The sequence below is a fragment of the Vombatus ursinus genome, unplaced genomic scaffold, assembly GCF_900497805.2.
Source record: "Vombatus ursinus unplaced genomic scaffold, bare-nosed wombat genome assembly UNPS02014779.1, whole genome shotgun sequence".
NCBI classification, from domain to species: Eukaryota; Metazoa; Chordata; class Mammalia; order Diprotodontia; family Vombatidae; genus Vombatus; species Vombatus ursinus.
The window spans coordinates 56,506,855-56,528,480 of NW_020954557.1; the positions used below are offsets into that span (position 1 = coordinate 56,506,855).

At 37.3% G+C, this 21,626-nt stretch overlaps 1 protein-coding gene across 1 annotated transcript in view; it reads left to right on the forward strand.

Moving 5' to 3' along the window:
• The window catches only part of DPP4 (dipeptidyl peptidase 4), a 107,584-nt gene that overhangs the window by 46,532 nt on the left and 39,426 nt on the right, over window positions 1–21,626 (forward strand). Inside the window, exons 9-12 of the mRNA XM_027865989.1 lie at window positions 1,580–1,740; window positions 4,810–4,922; window positions 15,515–15,650; window positions 17,143–17,187. Of these exons, the coding sequence (XP_027721790.1) occupies window positions 1,580–1,740; window positions 4,810–4,922; window positions 15,515–15,650; window positions 17,143–17,187 (455 nt within the window). The remainder of the gene's footprint in view (window positions 1–1,579; window positions 1,741–4,809; window positions 4,923–15,514; window positions 15,651–17,142; window positions 17,188–21,626) is intronic.

The window sequence follows — 21,626 nt, forward strand, 5'->3', positions numbered from 1 at the left end:
GGAGAAAGAGCAATTAATAGAAGATCCCTTGAATGTTAGAGTTGGAAGTTTCCCCATCAATAATATTCCTCCTCTTTCACCTGTGGCCTCTTAACCCTCAATTTAATCAATTATGTTTCCTCTCCCCACATACACACAAAATCCAAACTGATTCCTTGAAGCTGACCTCAATTTAGCATTGTCCTGATTTAATGAAATCACAATAATATATGAATGATCCTTTAAGGCAAGGGTTCTTAAGCTGAGGTAGATCAATTTGTTTTCTTAGTATTTTGATAACTATTTCAACATCATTGGTTTGCTTTACAATCCTCTGTACTTACACATTTACTTATACATTTAAGAGGCTGCTAGGTGGCACAGTAGATAAGAATATTAGTCCTGGACTCTGGAAGACTCATCTTCCTGAGTTCAAATCTGGCCTCAGACACTTATTAGCTGTCTGACCCTGGGCAAGTCACTTAACCCTGTTTGACTCAGTTTCCTCATCTGTAAAATGAGCTGGAGAAGGAAATATCTCTGCCAAGAAAACTCCAGATGGGGTTACGAAGAATTGGACATAACTGAACAACAAATACATTTTAAAAAAAAAGTTACTCTCAGAAGGCCATAGAATTCACCATATTACAAAAAGGGCCCATTAAACAGAAAAGGTTAAGAACCCATTCTCTAAGGGACATTTAATTTCCCAAAGAGGAATTCATTGATATCAGCAAAATCTCTAACATGGAGGTGGCTCAGTGGATAGAGCACTGAAGTTGGAGTCAGGAAGACAAATCCAGTCTCAAGACACTAGTCCTGGGACTCTAGGCAAGTCACATAACCTTTGTCTACCTCAGTTTCCTCATCTGTAAAATGGGGATAGTAATAGTACCTACCTCCCAAGGTTGTTGTGAGGATCAAATGAGATAATATTTATAAAATGCCAGATATTGTTATTATGGATGGGGGAGATTATTTTGGGTTATAGTGCTTTATGATATGACATACATTCTGGGGTCATTTCCTCTTCCTTGTCTGACAGGAGGCAAATTAGGCAGAAGAAGCATTGTTTATGCTTATTGAGTATCTTCTACTTTTTCTCCTTTACCTTTGCCACTGTTTCAGTATCCTGTGGGGGTACGGTACTGAGAATCCTGGTGGGAGGGGAGGGGCGAGGATGGATTGGTAAGAGAGGTTGTTTTGACCCAATGGACGTTTTAAAATTAGAGTAGAGGATCCGGGAGATTGTTCTGTAGCTGATTTAGTTGGTTTTTAGTATCCTCCTAAGTATTAAAATGTAGGGGATGCTAAAATGCAAAAATTGAGGGTGGATGATTTACTTTGCAATGGTGACAGAACATATAACAGTGGAATAAAATAGCATTATTCTATTTAGAAATCCAAATTCAGAAACTATAACTTACATTTATTTATGTGTATTACTTTGGTTTTGGAAGCCCAGAAAATGTAAAGTGGTCCATTTAGTTGAACTCTACTATAATTACTTAAGCTAATGAGAACAATATTTGGGATGCCAAAGCCAATTTATCAGATATTTCTTGTAACTGAAGAATTTATATCTTTTTTTTTCCCCCAGAGGAAGTCTTTAGTGATTACTCCGCTCTGTGGTGGTCTCCAGACGGCACTTTTCTAGCATATGCCCAATTTAATGATACAAAAGTTCCTATCATGCAATACTCCTTCTATTCTGATGAATCATTTCAGTACCCGAAGACTATTCAGCTTCCATATCCAAAGGTCTGTGTTCTATTCCATATAGTGTTTCGGTAATTTAATTAAAAGAGAATGGTTTCCTTTAATCCATTCCTGCTAATGAAAATATTGTCAGTCTCTCTTCAACAGCTTGCTGTGATTACTCTTGCTGAAGTCAACAGCATCTGGCAATTTTAAAGTATTTTTATTATCCCAGGAAAGAGTGTGATTTAAGGTTTTGTAATTTCTCCAAAAACTTTGAGGAATGACAAGCAGAAAAAGATTGGAAACTGCTTTTGAAAGAGAGACAGGGGAAAATGGAAATGTTTGAATGAGACATCTCTAAAAGCAAAAGAGGAGTAGGTAATGAAGTCAGATGGTTTCAAATGAAGGAAATGGTAGTTGTAATGGTCAAAATTGAACAATGGGAGTGATGTATATTACTTTGTAGATTGAGTTTATCCTAGGCATGGAACATTTGTCTTTGTAGGAGCTTAGTATGTCAAGTTCAGAAAGATGTTCCTACTAGGTCTTTGAGGAAGTTTTTTGTTTGTTTTTAAGAATTAGTTGCAGGGCAGCTAGGCGGCACAGTGAATAGAGCTCTGGCCCTAGAATCAGGAGGACCTGAGTTCAAATTCGACCACTTAATAGCAGTGTGACCGTGGGCAAATCACTTAAACCTCGATTGCCTCCAAGAAAAAAAAAAAATGAGTTGCATACTCTATGTTTATATTCGTAAAGATTCTTGGGGACCTAAGAGGACCCTTAGAAGCGAGTTAGAATAAACCTGTCACTTTACAAATGAAGTGGTTTGTCCAAGGTCACTCGCATAATTAGAGGCAGAAGTGGGATGCAAAGTTCATTTCTCTATCTAGTACACCTGAGAGCCTCTCAAATAAATTGTTCAAACATTAAACAGACACTTATTAATCACCAACTACATGCAAAGTGTTGCACTAGTTGTTAGGAATACAGAGTCAAAAAAGAAGTAATCCCTTCCCTGAGGGAGCTTAGCTAAGAGAAGAAGATGGTATAAGGAAGGAACATAGGACCAAGAAAGGTTTGAGTTCAGTACTGGTCCAGGCAAGTATTTACCCTTAACCTCAGTTTCTTCATCTGTATAATGGATGCAATAATAGGCCTTACTTCAAAACATTATTGTGAGGAGCAAATGAGGTAAATACTGTATGGAAAGTGATTTATCAGCTATAGCCAAAAGTCAACAAACATTTATTAAGCTCTTACTACATACCAGATGCTGGTAATACAATTCAATTCAGTAAACATTTATCAAGTGGCTACTATATTTTTATATATATATATATATATATATATATATATACACACACACACACACACACATATATACATATATATACACACACATATATGTATAAAATATATAATAATATGTACTATATACTACCTTACATTTTAATGGGGGAAGTAAACACATTAAAAAAAAGGTGAGAAGAGGTGAAGGGAGATAAAGGTACCCAGTGGGGGAGCATCACAAAGAAAGTCCAGGAAAGGCAGGAGTGTAGCCTGAAGAAGAAAGAAGACATGGCTGGCCTGGGTATATTTTAAAATGGAGGCTCTTGGAAATCAGTCAGAGGAAGAGGCTGCTGCTACAGAGGGTACTTCCAATATATGACTGAGAAAGCGTGGAAGAGTCAACAGTGTAGCTTTTAATTGCATCTACCCTACAAAATAATATTTTAAAGACTGTTGTTTCTTAAAATCACGGGTAATTGGAGTCTAAGTTCATCCCTTGACATAAAACCCTATTTAAATGTTAACTTTTATTTCTCCTTGAGGGTGGGGGTGGGATACACAGATAAGTAACTATAAGTCATTTTGAAGAGTGAGGGAGCAGTAAGTACTGGGAAAGGAATGAGGCAGAACTTAGTCTAGGAAGGACATAAACCCAGTCTTCAAGGAAGATTGGGATTCTGAGAGTCAGAGGTGAGAGGGAAGTGAATGTATTGTAAGGAAAGGAGACTGACAGCCTAGACCAAGGCACATAAGACAGGAAATGGAAGGTCAAAATTCATCCAGATTTCTTACTTAAGACTACTTTAGAATTCTACCATGGTAGATATGTATTTCTGTTGAGAAGTTGTGGCCTTAAATATATTTATGTTATTTCAACACCAAATTATTGACTCTAAGTCTGGTTCATTATAGACAAAAGCTTATTCTTCTCTTCAGAAGTTTTCCAGGTGGTTTAGAAAGAATACTGGTTTTGGCACTGGGGGACCAGAATTCAAATCTTGACTCGGTCATTTATGACTTGTGTGACCTTGGGAAAGTCACTTAAACTTCTCTACTCAAGTTTTCTCATTTATAAAATGAGAAGGTTGGTCTAGATGACTCTCCCAGTCTCTCCTAGCTCTTTGTCTAGGATTTCATAGCTGGTTACTAAGTCTTCTGGCAATGCAGTATGTGCTTCAGAGTGGCTAACCATTCATAACCTCTGATATATGGGGATCACAGTGTATTTGTCAATAACCAAAGTCAATTCAACAATCTATTCCCTGCATATATAGGCCATGTAAACTGGGGGGGGGCGGTGTAGTGGTGGTGGGGAATGGATCTTGACCCAACGCTTACTCTCACAGACATCGATCAAATCATCCAACCCAGTAAAAATAAGTGATAAGATGTTCAGTTAATTGATTAGTCAATTGTTTAATTAATCGGAATCAATCATAGGATTCAGACTAAATGTGAGAAATCCTTGGAATTGGAGTCAAATTGTGCAAGAATTATATTTGGATGGGCTAAGGAAACTTAGTCGTGTGATCCTATGTTAAGGACCACTTTATCTTTACAAATAACACTTCTTAATGAGCTGAAAAAAAAAAATCATGAAACATGTTCATCTACATGAATATCAGAAGACGCAGATGAAAGAGTTGTCCTTAAGTGATTTGTCTTGGTCTGCATAAAGGAAATATTTGATTTCTCAGTGTGTGATAATTAATTTAGAGACAAAGAACATCAATTTCAATATATTTAGTTTATGGAAAAATGCTGTGTATTCACAAAATACCACTTTTACGTATTTGTGTGTATTTATGTATTTTTATGTATGTGTGTTACTTCCCCTAGGCAGGAGCACCGAATCCGACTGTAAAATTTTTTGTCATCAATACAACAGCTGTCAATGAAACTACTAATGTAACTTTAGTACAGATTGTAGCTCCTGCTTCAATGTTAATAAGGTAAGGTTGTTGGCCCTGAAGCTCTAGACTGTTAAATAGCTTTAGAATTTCTTAGCAATCATGATGACATTTTTCAAATTTTAAGTCTGGCAAGTACATGATATGTAGCCTTCTCCCCCCCCCCCCCCCCGAAAAAAAAAAACCAAACCAAAACAAAACCAAAGAGGTTGGAATTCCATAGCCAGAAGATGATTGTAGACTTCACAGCTGATCATTTATTTGGGAATCTTTAATTCCTTTTGGTAATTTCAGCCAGTGTTTTTGTTTGGAAATTATCTGTTCCTGAAACATCTTTCCGTAAAACAATATCCCTCTGGTTACGATAAAAAACAAATCGAAACCATAGGGCAACTGCCTAATGGGTGGTAAAGTGTCAGACTTGGACCTTGGAGGATCTGAGTTCAAGTCCTGTCTCAGAGTAGCTGTATGACCTTGGGTAAATGATGTAAGTGCTTTCAGCTTTAGTTTTCTCATCTGTAAAATGGAAATAATGGTAGCACCTCTCTAACAGAATTGTTGTCAGGATCACATGAGATATGGAAATTGCTTTGCAGACGAAAGTGCTGTATCAGTGCTAGTGGTTACTATTAGGATATTAGGGCTTCTGTATTATCTAGGAAGTTTTTTATACTTTAAAAAGGAAATTGGTGTTAGTAAACAGACAGATTCTGACCGCAGCAAGATTCAGTGCTCAAAAAGCATTGAGTTGGCTACTATAGAATGTACTGTATGAACTATTTGAGGTCTATAATGTTTTTTTTGACTTTGTATTCACAGAACCTAGTACAGTGGGTTAGACATGCCAAGTGAGAATTCAGTATGGTGTTAAGTTGAACTGAGGACTGACCTACAACTTTTTAAAGTGGCAAAGCATACTTATGGACAGTTTTTCTTTTATTCTGCTATAGACTTTTCATTTCATATTTTCCCCTATTTACGTGTCTTCTTTTTCCTTAAATCAGATGTGTCACAGCTACCCTGCAAGTTGTATGTTAGTTATTAATTCCACAGGTTGATGAGGCACATCAGGATTTGCCACTTAGATGGAGAAAACCAATGAAATAATTAAAAGCAAACATTTGTCCCAACACACTTAGTTTGTCCCAAGACAGACATTTTCCCACCAGTTTAAAGAATTGTTTTGGTTGATCCTCTTTCTAACTTGACTGAGACATAGCCACACACCATTTGATATTTCTTGTATGTCTATTGTAAAAGCCTGCTGGATGAACTCTGATTTTTCAACCTAAATTTTCAGGGAGGATTTTTTTTTTAAGTGTACCAATGTGTTTGCTAGTGCAGTAAACTCAAGCAAAATTGGGCTTGTATTTTTTTTCTTCTGTTAATGAAGCATCAACTTGTCTTTGTTCTTTTACATTCCTTATATTGAACCAGTGGTAAGGATTCTCTGGTGTTAAGTTAATTCAAAAAAGCATTTATTAAGCGCCTTGCATTTGCAAGATGCTAATCTTTCATTTCCTTGTCAGACAGATTTCCAAAAGAACTTTTTTTAAATTGAAAAAGCCATGGAACAAATACATTCGTACAAAAAATTATTCCAAGCACATCACTTGATTGTGCTAACATCAAGTGAGGGTGCCATATTTTCAAAACCACCCAGCTATATTTTGGTACTGTGACATGCTTTATTTTCTGGGCAGCATTAAAAGAAGGAGTAGTGCTAAGTTAATTCAAGGAATACTTGCCAGTCAGTAAAACACATCAGTTAAGCACTCTTTGGTATGTTACCCAGCAAATTCCCCTGAAATATTTCCGAAAAAGAGCATTACATTAACTTTGTCTCTAATCCAACCAATCCAGTACTATAATCAGTTACCTTCAGTTTCTTTTTCTTTCTTTTCTTTCTTTGTTTTTTGAGATTGAGACTCCCTATCTTGCTCAGGCTGGAAGTGTGGAGGCCTCTAAAAGGTCCAATCCTAATAATGATTGACATACGAGCTTTGGCCTTCTCTGTTTCTGAGTTTGGCTCGTTCACCCCTACTTAGGTACCAAATTTAGTGCAGACACCCAACTGGCATAGCTTATTATAGCTCAGAACCCCTGAGCTCAATTAATTCACCAGCCTTATCCTTCCCAGTAGCAGGGGTTACAAATGTGTGCCACAATGCCTTGCCTTCTTCTGGTTTCTTGAGCAATTTAGCTTATTACATAGCTTTAATATTTTTCCTCCTAATTTGCCCTCCCACATAGAAAGGCTTAAACCACTATTTGAAATAAAACAATGAATGACCTGGAGTATGCAAGAATAACTACTTAATCTAAATTTTTAAATAAAGTTGAGTATATGTGTTCCTTTATTCCTTTTTATTGAATTCTTATAGCTCCTAGACTGAAAACAGTGAATAAGTTAAAATCATCCAATAGTCACAAAAATATTCAGAGTTAAAAAGGATTTCGGTCTCTAAATAGTCCACAGAATACCTGGAGAAGAATATTCTTTTTTTTTTTTTTTTTAGAGGCAGTCAGTTAAATGACTTGCCGAGGGTCACACAACTAATAAAGAGAAGAGTATTCTTTACAACATACCCACCAAGTGATCATTCAGCCTTTGCATGAAGATCTCCAGTATAGGGGAACCTACTTTTTCAGGCTAAGCATCCCATTTTTCTGTAGCTCTTATTATTAGACATTTTTTCCTTATATCAAAACTAAATTTTCTTCTTACAACTTCTACCCATTGTTTCTAGTTTTTCCCCTATCACCTCTCCCTTCTGTAATTCGTTTTCCATAGCACAACTGCCAAAATAACCTTCCTAAAGGCCATATCTCAAGTCAGCTTTGCACTGTGCCTCTCCCCATCCCCCTCGAGTGACTCTTTGTTGTTTCTTGGATGAAATACAAACTCTTCTATTTTGCATTTAAAGCTCTTCATAATCTGTCCCTTTTGTGCTTTTCCATTTTCTTACATATTACCTTCTGCCCAATATTCTGTGATCTAACTGTACTGGCTTACTCTTCTGCACACATGTAGCACCATTTCCTACCTCTGTGCCTTTGTATTGGCTATCTTGTATGCCTGGAATGCACTCCCTCCTCACCTCAGCCTCTTGGAATCCCTGGGTTCCTCTAAGGTTTAGTTTAAGTGCCAACTTCTACATGAAGTCTTTTCTGAGCTCCCTGATTGCCAGTACCCTACCTCCTATTACTATCATGTATTCTGTGTGCGTGTGTGTGTGTGTGTGTGTGTGTGTGTGTGTGTGTGTGTGTGTGTATTTAGTCTCCTTTATTATGATGGAAGCTCCTTGGGGGCAGGGGCAGTTTTACTTTTTCTCTTTGTATCTCTAGCTCTTAGTGTGTCCCTGGTACCCATAAGTTCTTAAGAAATATTTAATTTATAATTCGGCAATTTCTCGCAGTTTTAAGTTATCATCAACTTTGATAAGCAGTTTTATCCAAATCATTGATAAAAATGTCAAACAGCCTAGGGACAGGTAATCTTCTGTTGAACCACTATATCCTACACTTTGACTTGGCCATTTAACTAATTCCAGATCTATCTACTTAAGACTATCATCTACTTTAAATCTTTCCCATTTGTTTTTCACAAGAATTTTTACAGTATTGTCTCTCAGTGATCACTGCTTCTTTTTCTAGGTGTTTATTAGCCATCTTCTTAATGATATGTTCTAGAACTTGACCTGAATCAAAGTCAAACTTACTGACCTATAGTTACAGACTTTCTTCTCTTCTTTCTTGAAACCAGACATTTGTCCTCTAATCTTTGATACCTCTCTCATTCTTCACAGCCTTTTAAAGGTCACTGATAGTTGTTCAGCGGTCACATTCACTAACTCTCTCAGTACCTGGGTATGAGCATTATTAATTGATAATGCCCAGTGGGAATCTCAAAAGAGGAGGAGGAGGAGGAGTAGTAGTAGTAGTAGTAGTGGTTGTTGTTGTTGTTGAGTTGTGTCCGACTCTACAACTCTTTTTTTGGCAAAGATATTGGAATGGTTTGACATTTACTTCTCCAGTGTGTCCCCATTTTACAGTTGAGGCACTGAGGCAAATAGGGGTTAGGTATCATTCCCAGGGTCACAGAGCTAGTAAGTGTCTGAGGCCAAATTTGAACTCAGATCTTCTTGACTCTTGGCCCCACGCTCTCTACTACACCACCTAGCTGCCCTCCAAAGAGTGTACTGGATTAATGTCTAAGTGGAATGTTCTGAAAACCACTATTTGGAGAGATGTGGGCTGGATGATAGTATAATCAGATGAACTTTTTTGAATGACTCGGCCAAAGATTAGGCACTAATGATTTAATACCAACTTGGAAAGAAGTCTCCAGTGTTGTGAATAGGGATAGGGCAGGCAGTAAGCATGCCTTTGTGTAGGACAGTGACTAACTAGTCACCTATGACACATAGATTGAAGATGACAATTGAAGTGATTTCGAGTGGCACTTCTGACTCATCTTAGACTCAGTTGTGAAGTTCAGTCAGGTACTAGAACTGCTAGGCACAAGATGGGAGAGAAGGTGCAGAGGCCCCAGGGGTATTCAGTGATGCTTCTTGTCCATTATGTAAGGATCAAAGACTGCATGTAGTCACTGACTCTTTATCTTTCCAGCCAATACTCCTGATTTACATTTGCGTATTACTCTAAGATGTTCAGAGTGTACTTCTTTCCTTTGAGATAGATGATACAAATATTTTTTTTTTCAAAGCAAAGGTATTTAATGAAATGGTATACTAAGCAAAGTGGAAGCAAAATTTTTTCCCTGTGAATCTGATATGCCCTCTCTCACAACATTAATAAGAAGAGTGGACATGAGGGACCATTTGCAAAGTTGGGCTGGCAATTAAGTGATGAATCCTTTTTTTTTCTTCATTTTCTTTTATTTTTATTCTTAACAAACACTAAATAAAAAGAGCATTTTCATTGCATATACATTGTGGAAAAGAAGGAAAAATTGTACATAAAATGAAAAATCTCTAATATATAGAGATTGCCTTTCTTTCTTTTTTCTTTTTTATTAATTTGATTTATCAACATTCACTTCCATAAGCTTTTCATTCATTCATTCATTCATTTCTTTATTTATTTTTGGTGAGGCAATTGAGATTAAGTGACTTGCCCAGGGTCACACAGCTAGAAAGTGTTATGTGTCCGAGGCTGGATTTGAATTCAGGCAGTTAGGTGGCATAAAAGATAATTTAGGAAATTGATAAAAACAATTGATGTGAAAGGCATATGGTAGGAATGCTTTTTTGACTTATCAAAGTTCCGGTTGTAGCATACACAGAAACATAAGTTTCCTTTGTGCATTAAATATGACTTGCATGTGAAAAATCATTTTAGATATTTGAAGGACAAATCTCTTGTATAGCCTGTATTGCAACAGCAGCAAAGCAAAGTTGGTTGTTAGGGAGGAAAAAGGAATAGTGACTCCCAAGACCATTTCATTTCCACAGCCTGGAATGTACTTTCTCATCAGTCTGCCTTTCAGATTCCTTCTCTTCCTTCAGGACTCAGTTCAGGAGCCATGTTCTTTGTGAAACATTCCCTGACTAGATACGATCCTCCTCTATCCCCATTATCCACCCTTCTGCCTAGAGTTGTCTCTCCTTAAAATTTCCTAGAACATTGTGTCTCATTCTCTGGCTTGTATTATATCCTCATCTGTGAATATACTGTATACTTCTCTCCCCAATAGAACATAAGCATGTTAAAGGCATCGACTTTAGCATTTAGTATCTTTGTATTTCTCATCTAGCATGGTGTCTTGCAAATGGCAGGTGCTTAGTAAATGTTTATTGAGTTGAATTGAATTTATTGACCTCTTGGAAAAGTGTACTATGTAGTCATTTGCTTGATTAGAGTTCAGAGTCCAAGGGACATGTTTCAGCCACAGTCTTTAGTATTTTAAAGCTATCCTAGGCTCATGTGTATACAAGACAGGTCAAGTTTTTCCCTAGATATGATGCTTTCATTTATTTCAGTCCTTCTTCTGAGTTTCATTCTTCTCTTTTTCTAATCTTTTTTTAGCCTGCTTATAGCACTATTTGTTGGATATATTTGCTCCCAACATTGAATTGAAGTATTTCAGCAATGCACACAATTGGACCCTTTTGCATCTTTATTACTACCTCTGCTACATTACCATAGCTTAGGTTCTTCTTATCTTGGCAGATGGATAAATTGCATACACTCATTCTGATTCCCCTTACATTGAACTTGAAATATGCAGATCTAACATTTATTGTTATATCATTAAGTCCATGTGTGCTGAGCTCATTCTGGTACTCTGGAGAACTACAGAGAAAGTAGAAGGCCAGAAGTTCCTTGAACTTTATTCAGAATACAAATAGATTGGAAAGACCCCTGGAGCACTTGATTGAACTATTTGACTTTACAACTCATTTATTTGTGTTTTAGAAGGAGATCTTAATTTTTTACTATCAATTTTTGATCAAAAGATATGAGTCTTTGATTAAGTAAAGGTATCTTATGGCACTCTTCTTTAATACTTAATTCCAAAGATTTCTGGCGTATTGCAACTCCTTGATCCATAAAAATTCATTACCTTGTGGTCAGCTTTGTAGTGATGAGCCTCTGCAGATGTAGATAAGACTGATTCTTGGACAAAAGATGTAGAATCTGTTGCTAAGTCTGAATTTTCGAGGACTTGCCTGAGTTTGAACTCCACTGATAGAATTCTTGAAAACCCATACTGAGGCATTGGAAGAGGACTTAGTGGAGAAGATGACACAGAGAGCCTCCTCACCACCATTTTTTTTCCTGTCTCTCCTTGTGCTTTAGGAAATGAATGGATGGATGGATGGATGGATGGATGGATGGATGGATGTGGGGTAACTTTGTCCACACAGAGCATAGCCATGCTGCAGAAGATTATTTACCTCAAGTTTAGTTTTATAACAGTTGATTTTAGGTTGTTGGTTTTTCATTTAAAAAAAAAATTATGAGGCACATGTGTAAAAGGCTTTGTGCAGGACAAAATGTCTAAGACATAGTACTTTCTCTCTAGATGATTATAAATTCATCAGTACAGATTTGATTCAAAAGATATCTAATAGACCCCTATTATGTGCAGCTGTTTGTTTATACATTGGGGATAGAAAGACAGTAATCAAAGAATCCATGCCCTCAAGGAGATTACAGTTTACTAGGAGGACACACATGTATATAGTTAAGTCATTCCTAGGCAGTTTGAGGAGGGAGAGAGAGGCAACTAACAGCTTAGGGGGTGGGGATCAGGAGAAGGCCACATAAGAGCTTGAACTGAGCCATGTGAAGCTCCAGCTTCTAAAAAGTAGAAGTGAGGGGAGACTATATTCTAGGCTTGAGGGACAGATGGTGCAAAAGCATAGAGATGGCAGTAGGGAGCAAAAAGTAGGCCAGTTTGCCTGAAAGGGAGAGTATATGAAAGAGTAGTAATTTAGAATATCTAAAAAGGTAAGTTGAGGCCAGATTGTGGAGGGATTCAAGTACTAGGCTGAGGAGTTTTTATTTTATTCTAGAGGCAATAGGGAACTACTGATGATTTTTTAATTGTATTTTATCAGAATTATGCATTAGGAAGATAGTTTTAGCAGCTCCGTGGAAGGTATTTTAGACAAGGGAGATAATGGAAGCAAAAATGTCAGTTAGTAGTCTATTGAAATAATCTAGGTTGAGCTGTAATGAGGGTCTAAACCAGGTCTGCACAATTGTGACCTGTGCTGCTTATAGCAAGCCAAAGAATTTCCTCTACATACAAAGGGTGTTTTCCTCTACATCTTTTGCCGGCAGCACAAAGTCCTTTGGCTCAGCCTGCAGGCCTCAAGTTGTGCAGGCCTGGCTTAAACCAAGATGATGGTGGCTGTTAAAGAGGAAGTGGACAGGAAAGATGTTGTAGAGCTTGAATTAAGAAAACTTTTCAATTTATTGAATGTATAAGATGAGGGAGAGAGAAGAGTCAAGGATGACTTCAGATTTGTGAACACGGATGACCAGAAGGATGGTGGTATCCTTAATAGAAATAGGGAAATTTTAGAAGAAGACAAAATTTAGGGTGACAGATGAGTTCCATTTTGGACCTGTTGGGCTTGAGATATGCCTATGGCATATCCAGCTAACCTGTCACATATTATAAAATGTGAGACTGGAGTTCAGGAGAGAAATTATTGTTGGATATATAGATTTGAGAGTCATCTTTATAGTGATGATAATTGAAACCCATTGGAGCTAACGATGTCATCAAAGAAAAATAATATTGGGAAACAAGAAAAGAGGGTCTGAAACAGGGTTGGGTGAATGGGAGGACAGACATGCTTGGGTGTCTATAGTGTGTCTATAGCTATGCAAGGGTCAAATAGAGTGAAGACTAAGAAAAGCTAATTAGATTTAGCAGATAAGAAATCTCATCTGGGCACAAATGTCTACAATACAAAGCAATATGGTTAAGTGTTTTATTGGCAGTACAAGATAAGCCCATCTCAAACAAAATAATAAATGTGACTTGCTTTGTAAGTCAGAAAGCATTAAATAAATGTCATCTCTCTCCTGTCTAGTTTAGGTATCAGCTTGTAGGCCTGGTATTAGAAGGGACCTCAGTTAAATGACTTACCTTAAGGTAACACAGGTAGTAAGCAATAAGAGGTGAGATTTGAACCCAGGAACTCTGACTCCAGATCCAATGCTCATTCCACTGTTCCATGCAGTTTTCTCCATAGCAGTTAGCTTGAAGTGTTACGTCCTACCTCAAAGCTCTCATTACATATTTTGTACCTCTCCCATGCATTTACTATAAGCTAGTTTCTATTCTGTTTGTTCACCTTTCTTATTTTCAAAGAATTCCCTGAAACTAGGGACCACGACTTACTTATCTTTGTATCCAGCTCATTAACTGGTAGAATACATTACACACACTGTAGTAATCATTTGATAAAATTTGTGGATATTGAATTTTTAAGAATGTAAAAGAGAGAAGAATAAATTCCAACTAAGGTGATCAGGAAGAGCATTGTGTAGGTGGTGACGTTTAGCTTGGACCACAATAAGGTTTTGCTAGGTGATGGCATGACTGAAGTGGGAAAGGATGAGGAGAGTAAGATTTAGACAGATGGATAGATAGGCTTAAGGGCATTCCATTTGAGGATAATTTTTTGAATTCAGATCTTCTTGACTCTGAGTATCTCTATCCACTAAGCCTCAGTATTTTTCTGAGTGAGAAGTAGATAACTTAATTATGTGTACAGAGGCAAGAGTGAGATTAGTTTGTTACCAGTTCAATAGGAGATTTTCTTGGTTGGAACCAGATTTTTCCTGTGAAATAATGGGAGATGTAATTGGAGAGGGTAGAGTTGGACCAGATTGTAGATGGCATAAACTAAAGCCAGAAGAGTTTGTACCTTATGTTTTCCTCAGTAGGTTGCTATTAAAGATTTCTAACAGAAGAATGATATGCTACCGTAATTACCATAATCTGGCAATTATGTCCAATTTGGGTCATACAAGTGATAAATTATATAAATGAGGCAATGTGCCCTAGTGCAGAGGTGTCAGAAATGTGGCCCACAACACTCCTGAGTGTGACCTGAACCAAATTAAAATGTAATTGGCAAATGTTCAACAAAATAAATAAAAATACAATAAAATATAGATAATGTTAAATTATAAAACTAAATCAATGTGCCGGGATTCTTACACGTGGTTTAGTAGCCCTTCTTTCTACTTGAGTTTGACACCACTGTGCTAGTCAGTAGAGAGCCAGCTTCAAAGCCAGGAAGACTGACTTCTGGCTATGTTTAAAGGGTTGTTTCTGAAAGATCCAGGCTGCACATGTTACTTAACCTCTCAGTGCTTTAGGTAACCATCCACGACTATCCTCTTTATACAAATGAAATCCTGAGTCTAGTCTCTTCCTAAGAAATAAACTCTACTGATTTGATACATTTTGCTTTAGGTTATTTAAAAAAAAAATTCATTTTGCTGTGGACTAATTTAAGTGTGTGTGTGTTGGGAGAGGGTGACTAGAGATTTCTACATTTTTGTACCAATTTGTTTAAGTTTGGTGTCTTTATACAGTTCAGATTTTGACTTGGTGAAGAACATTTTTATGTCCTTGTTTCTCGGCATTTACAGATTTTTTATTTTATTTTTTCATTTTGGAAACTAAGTTGAGAAAATGTTATCTGCAAGTATTCCTGATCTGGAGAATATGCACACAAAAACATTTTGAATTGTCTATAAAACACTTTGGCCTATGTATCTAATCAACAAATCTACCTTAAGGACAGAAAATGTTACCCTTTACACCCTTTACTCCACAGCCTATTACCAGAGAAAGTCTAAGTTGTAGTTAAGAGTACCCCATCATTTTAGTATTGTTAGTTATTGCCTTTTTCCCTAAGATGATAGTTTGGTTTCCAGAGCTTTCTCTCCTCATTCAAAATTAAGTACATTTTAAGCTTCAGGAAAAGGTGCATATTATGGGACTAAGTGATTTTGACAAGCAAATAAAATCTTACTTCACAGTATGGTTCATTACTCTCATATCAGTACAAAGTAAAGTGTCTGATGGCCTAGAAATTTATTAGGATCTAAACTTTATCCTTCATTGTTTCTAGTGATCATTACTTGTGTGATGTGACATGGGTGAATGCTGAAAGGATTTCTCTTCAGTGGCTCAGAAGGATTCAGAATTATTCAGTCATGGATATTTGTGACTTTGATAAAGACAATGGAAGATGGAACTGTGCAGTGGTAAGATAGAATGGAGATACTTCTTGAAAGTGAAACTTGAATGACACATTAAGTGCAGAGAGTATATTAGGAACCATAAATCAGCAAACCATTTTGAAGGTGCACTTTTTAAAAAAAAAAACAACAAACTGTGTGATAGGACAGTGGATTGATTACTTTTGTTTTTGTATCACCTGAAACTTAGTAGTTTTTAACTTTTGCTATTTATTAGTTTTATTACTTGAATTTATGAAGACCACAGTTGGGAGAGGTGATTAACATCTCATAAAGACAGAATCTTATACACTTCAGAGATAAAGATCAAAAACAAAGGCAGTAGCTGCAAAGAGAGGATAGTGTTTTGAATAGAAAAATACATGAAATGAATATTAGCTAAGTCTCTAGCAGTCTTAGATTAATGATCAGCTTTAAATATTTTTAAAGTATTTTTCAGTAAGAAAGGTCATTAGGAGTTGAATAAAACTGGTAACTATTAGCCTGCACTGGATAGAATTATCTAGAATAGGTTAGTTGTAATCCTACATAAATATCAGTGGTCCCTAATCATTTAGTTTAGTCCTGTGATCTTCAAAGATATTCAAGGCCAGATTGATTGTTTAGCTATGTTCTCCCTCAAGATGGCCCATGGTCAATAGCGATGGGAAGGGATTGTGAGGAAATATGATTATATTCTGTTGTGCTTGAAATTTCACTGAGCTGTGGGGATGTGAAGATGGTTAGAGGTTGCTCTCACATTCTTCTCCATATTTCCCATTGATAAGAATTTATTGGAAACACCTCCATTATCACTTTTGGACTTATTGTTAGTCTTCCCTTTTATACAACTACCCCTGGGAGATGGAGAGTGGAGAGTCTTCCAGTAAGTAGCAAAGTAACTCCTCACTACAAAAAGTTTAGATATCCTTGGTCAAGATCAGGAATAAAGAAATTATGCCCCACTCCTTCCCCATCTATTTTTGTACACCAAAGAACTAAGATTGGTTTTTACATTTTTAAATAAAGTTTCATTGTATTTAAAAATGTAAAATACCATTTTTAGCTCAATAGACACTCCATTTGGATTTGGCCTTTTCAGTAGCTTGCCTACCCCTGGTCTATATGTAGATAACATTGAGAAACTCTTGGCGTAAACAGTGCATCAATGGAGGTAGTTGTCAATTTTTTTCTTGTACTCATACTGTTGTTCATCTCAGAGAAATAATTTGAACCTGTATGTTAACCATAGAATAACATTTATTGTTTCTTTTTTCTGAAGTCTTTTTTTATGAATAGTATTTTTTCTCAATTATATGTAAAAACAAGTTTTAATATTCATTTTTAAGAATTTTGAGTTCCAAATTCTCTTCCTCCTTTTTCCCCCCTTCCTGAGACAGTAAGCAATATGATATAGGTTATACATGTGCAGTCATTCAAAACATGTTTCCATATTAGTCATATTGTGTATTTTCTTAGCAGTCTTAAAAATAATATCATTTTCTGTTTTCCTTCCCAGGATAGACAGAAGATTGAAATGAGTTCTACCGGTTGGGTTGGAAGAGTAAGTATTTAAAATTTATGGAGCTCTTAAACGTGTGAATTAGATATTTAAAATGATTTCATCTTTAGGCATTTGAAAGCAAAACTCTTCAAATTCAGAAAAATTTTTGTTAAATATTTGCTATGGATAGGACCTTTTTCTAGGTGTTGGGGATATAAAGATGACTACTTTATAGTCTAAGAAGAGAGAATAGGAGAGAGGAAGGATTAGGCAAGACATATACCCATGTAACCATAATAATAAGGGAGAGTATGATAAGTTCCAAGAAGAGACCTGGGCAAAGTATCATGAGAAATTTGACTAGAAAGAGGTAACTCTTAGCATGATGGGGAAATGAATCTTGGAAAGCTTAATGAAGTAGCATTTAAGTTGGATTTTTGAAGTAAGAAAGGAACTTCAGCAGATGAAAATGGGAATGGGAAGACCATTCAACATTTGGAGAGAGGATGAGTGTGCCAGTCGCGCCGTGCACTCTCCTCCTATAAGGAGCAGGCTGCCAGAGTCACACTTACCAGTCTTCGGTGCCCACCCGGATAAACACAGAGACGAGCCAATCAGGAGGTGCAAACACTCGAGCTTTATTCAGAGGCCATTACAGCAAGGCCAAGCAGGAAGGCCAGAGCAAGAGAGCAGGAGCAAGAGAGAGAGAGCTCTGATCTCTACTGTTCCTTAAGTACCTACTTAGCCCCTCCTCCCCAGCCCGCCTACTAGTCATTGATTGTAGGATCAGATACCGGAAGGGGATGTCTGGGTTTAGCACACCAAGGGAGAGGAAGTGACACAGGAGGCTAGGACCGGATACAGGAAGGAGACGTTTGGGGTTAGTGCATAGACAAAGGGAGAGTATGTGACCCAGGAAGTCAGGCCCAGATATCGGGAGTAGGCGTCTGGGGTCAGTGCTACACAAAGGGAAAGTACGTGACCCAGGAAGTCAGGAAGGAGACGTCTGGGGTTGACATTGCACCTAGGGAGGGGACTAGACAAAGGGAACTTGTTCTCTGCCGTCCCATTCCCACGTGGCACAGTCCCCTGCCTCAGGAGCACGTGCTCTGGCTACTTCCTTGTATCCTGTTCCTTCCCCAGCTTATCACAGCTCCACATAGCACTGCCCAGCCTCAGGAGTGTGAGCTCCGGTTACTTCTCCGTATCTAGTTCCCATCCCAGTTCACCACAACTCCGCCTAGCACAGCCCCTGCCTCGGGAGCGTGAGCTCCGGTTACTTCCTAATATCTTGTTCCTACCCCATCTTGCCACAATCTTCACTTCGCAGTAGCCAACACCAGACAATCTCTCACAGATGAGTATTGCACAGGGATAGGAAAGGATAGGATGAGAAAGGAGGTGGAGCATAGTACCATTTATCTGGACCATAAAGTATATGAAGAAAGTTAAGTTGAGATAAGTCTTGAAAAGCATTTTAATGCTGTGTTGTGATCTTAATATATGAGAAGTGTATATTTGTATTTTATTTGAGAGATGGGAGGGAACCATGAAAGGTTATTTAAAAAAAGAGCGATGTGATGACAGAAGTATATTAGGAAGATTACTTGGGCAATGATGTAATGGATTGGAAAAGTTAGATACTGATGGCAGAAAGAACAATATGGAAACAATTACAATAATACAATAACTTGATGAGAGAACAGAGGAAGGATTCTTGTAATGGGATGATTGGGGGACAGAAGCAGAATTTACAATTGATAGTGGGCATAGGTGAAAGACAGCGAAGTGTCTAAATATCTGAGTCTTGGTGATTAAGAATTCAGATTAGTAAATAAAGAAGAGGCGGTTAGGAGTTAACCAGAGTTAAGGATTAATATGGTGTGAATTTTGGAATGTAAAGAAGTCAAGGGAATTCAAGAGTGGAGGGGAGAGCATTGCTGACATATTTGAGTAAAAGATTGCAAGTGGGTAGAGAGGCCAGAACAAGATTGATAGTTTGAGAGAATAGAAATCTAGAGACCAAACTTCATGTGAGAAGAGTCAGGGAAATGGGAGAAGTAAAAGTACAGAATACTGTGTTCAGATAGAGAATTTCAGACTTTCTAGCAGTCTCTGGTCCAGATTTTCACAGATCTGTAGTTTGGAAGTTGAATACTTTTGAGTGATGTTCTAACGTGACCACTGTAGTTAATGGCTAAAAGGAGTACGGATAAGGTTGTAGACATTGAATTCAAAGAGTGGGTATTAGAAGGATTAGCAACATGACTCTTGGAAAAACTTAGGATAATGGCATGAGAAAGTGTGATGAGAATAATACTATAAGCTAGGTGCCAAAATCCTTTTGGCAGGAGAGTGTCAGTAAATATCAATGGTAAGTATTGGGAGAGGGTGGAATGAACTTTAGAGAAAAGGCTGTGTTTAACCTTAAAGAACATTTAAATGCTTTAGGTTTTGCAGAGGCCAATTCCCCCAAGAGAGCGAGTCAGGATTTCCCCAAGAAAGTAGCATCAGTGAACAAAGAGTAAGCCAACTCTTTCCTAAGGGTTTATGGAGCAGGGGTGAGGATTAGAGAGAAATTGATGAAGTCTTCATAGCAAAAGAAGGTTTCATATAATCTAAGGAATTGCAGGAAAAAATTAGGATTCCCTTATGTTTGTTATTAATGTATATATTTTGTTTTTGAATCTGAAGGTATTGTGAACATAGATGAATTTTGGGGTAGTATTTAACATACTAAGTTTAAAAAAGGAAGAGGGAGCATGTGGGGGGAAATTGAAAAAAAAGATTATTGAAAAGGTTAGAAATAAGACATGTGGAACCAAAAATAATAAAATTATAGAATCTTCTTCTAGTTACCCATGCTTAAAAAAGCTGTGTCATCCCCAACTTTTCACTCTTTCTCCCCATTTCCAATCTGTTGGCAAAACTTGGCAATTTTACCTTCATAACATATCTTATATGTGCCCCCCCCCCCCATCCCCTTCTCTCTGATCAGTACAGAATAGGCCAGAATCTACTTCCCTCATTCTGGACCCTTTGCTTCAATAAACACAGCCATAGAACTGGCGTGGGTGGTTTTGTTTGTTTGTTTTTGGTGTGTGGTTTCACATAACACTGTTGACTTGCTGATCTTGATATTCACTAAAATCTTCAGATCTTTTCCTTCCATATTATACACTTTTACAGTTGTTGATTTTCCCCCACACACAAATATAGGAATTTTCATTTATCCCTATGCAATTTAAGTCATTTTAGATTGAGCCCTTTGTTTTAACCCTTTGAGAACTTTTTAGACCACACGCCAAATATTCAAAATAAATGACCACTATCCTTCCCAGCTTTGTGTCAGTTTCACTTTTTATAAATATGTCATCAGTGTTTTCATCTAAGTCGCTGATGAGAATGTTCCGTAAGACTTAAGTACATATTCCTGGTCTACTCACCTGGAGACTTTTCTCCATTTTGAAATTGATCCATTAGTCAGTATTCTTTGGGTCCAGTCTTTCAACCAGTTCAAAATCAACTTAACTGTGCTCTCCTTCAGCCCATATTTCTCTGTCTTGTCCATTAGCATTTCTTAGCAGCTTATAAATATGAAATGCCTTGCTGAAATGCAGGCATATTACTTCAAAACATTAACCTCTTCTTCCAGTCTAATAATCCCATCAGTGGCAAAGAAGCAACCATATAGGCAGAACAGAAGAAATTCTCAGATATAGGGACTTGGCAACTCATTTCAAGTTAGATGTTTCAGTGACGGAACATTTACCCACCCACTGTCAGCACTGCAGGTCAGTTGCCCAAGGAAGTCTAATTCTGTCCGACAGAAAGTAGTAACATGTCTACCCTACTCCCTACAATACCTGCTGGTACACATGGGAATGCATCTTTGAAAGAAATAATGATCATTATTTGGTTTCACATTTTACTAAGCACTTAGAAACATTCTAAGAAAGCATATAGATTTTTTTCCCACATTTGTCTCATTGCCACTGCATTACACAAGTTCTTGAAAAGGAACTGCATTGTGACAGCTATGGAGTAGAAAGAAAGATCCACCATACTGTTTTCCATGGTAAACAAATGACTTCATGTGTTTTTCTCTTTCTTTTTTTGCAATCATTTACTTATGTCGGTTTTAAGAAAAAAAATGTTATCTGGATGGATTCACATTTTTTTATATTCAAAGGGGTGATGCCACTCCTAATTTGGGGAAATCCTGACTCGCTCTCTTGGGGGAATTGGCCTCTGCGAAACCTAAAGCATTTAAAATTCCTCCAGGCACTGATTGGACAGAGGGGAGAGGTTTGCCAACATGAAAAGTGGTTTCCTCCATGGCAAGAGACATGCTACACTTCCTCACGACTCCTTGAAAAAAATATGTTTTTTCCTCTCTGTATTTAACCAGACAGATGCCACTTTTCACACATTTCTACTAGGCACAACTCCATCCAGGGGAAACAGGGAAATGTATTAAAAAGATAAGGCTGTGAACA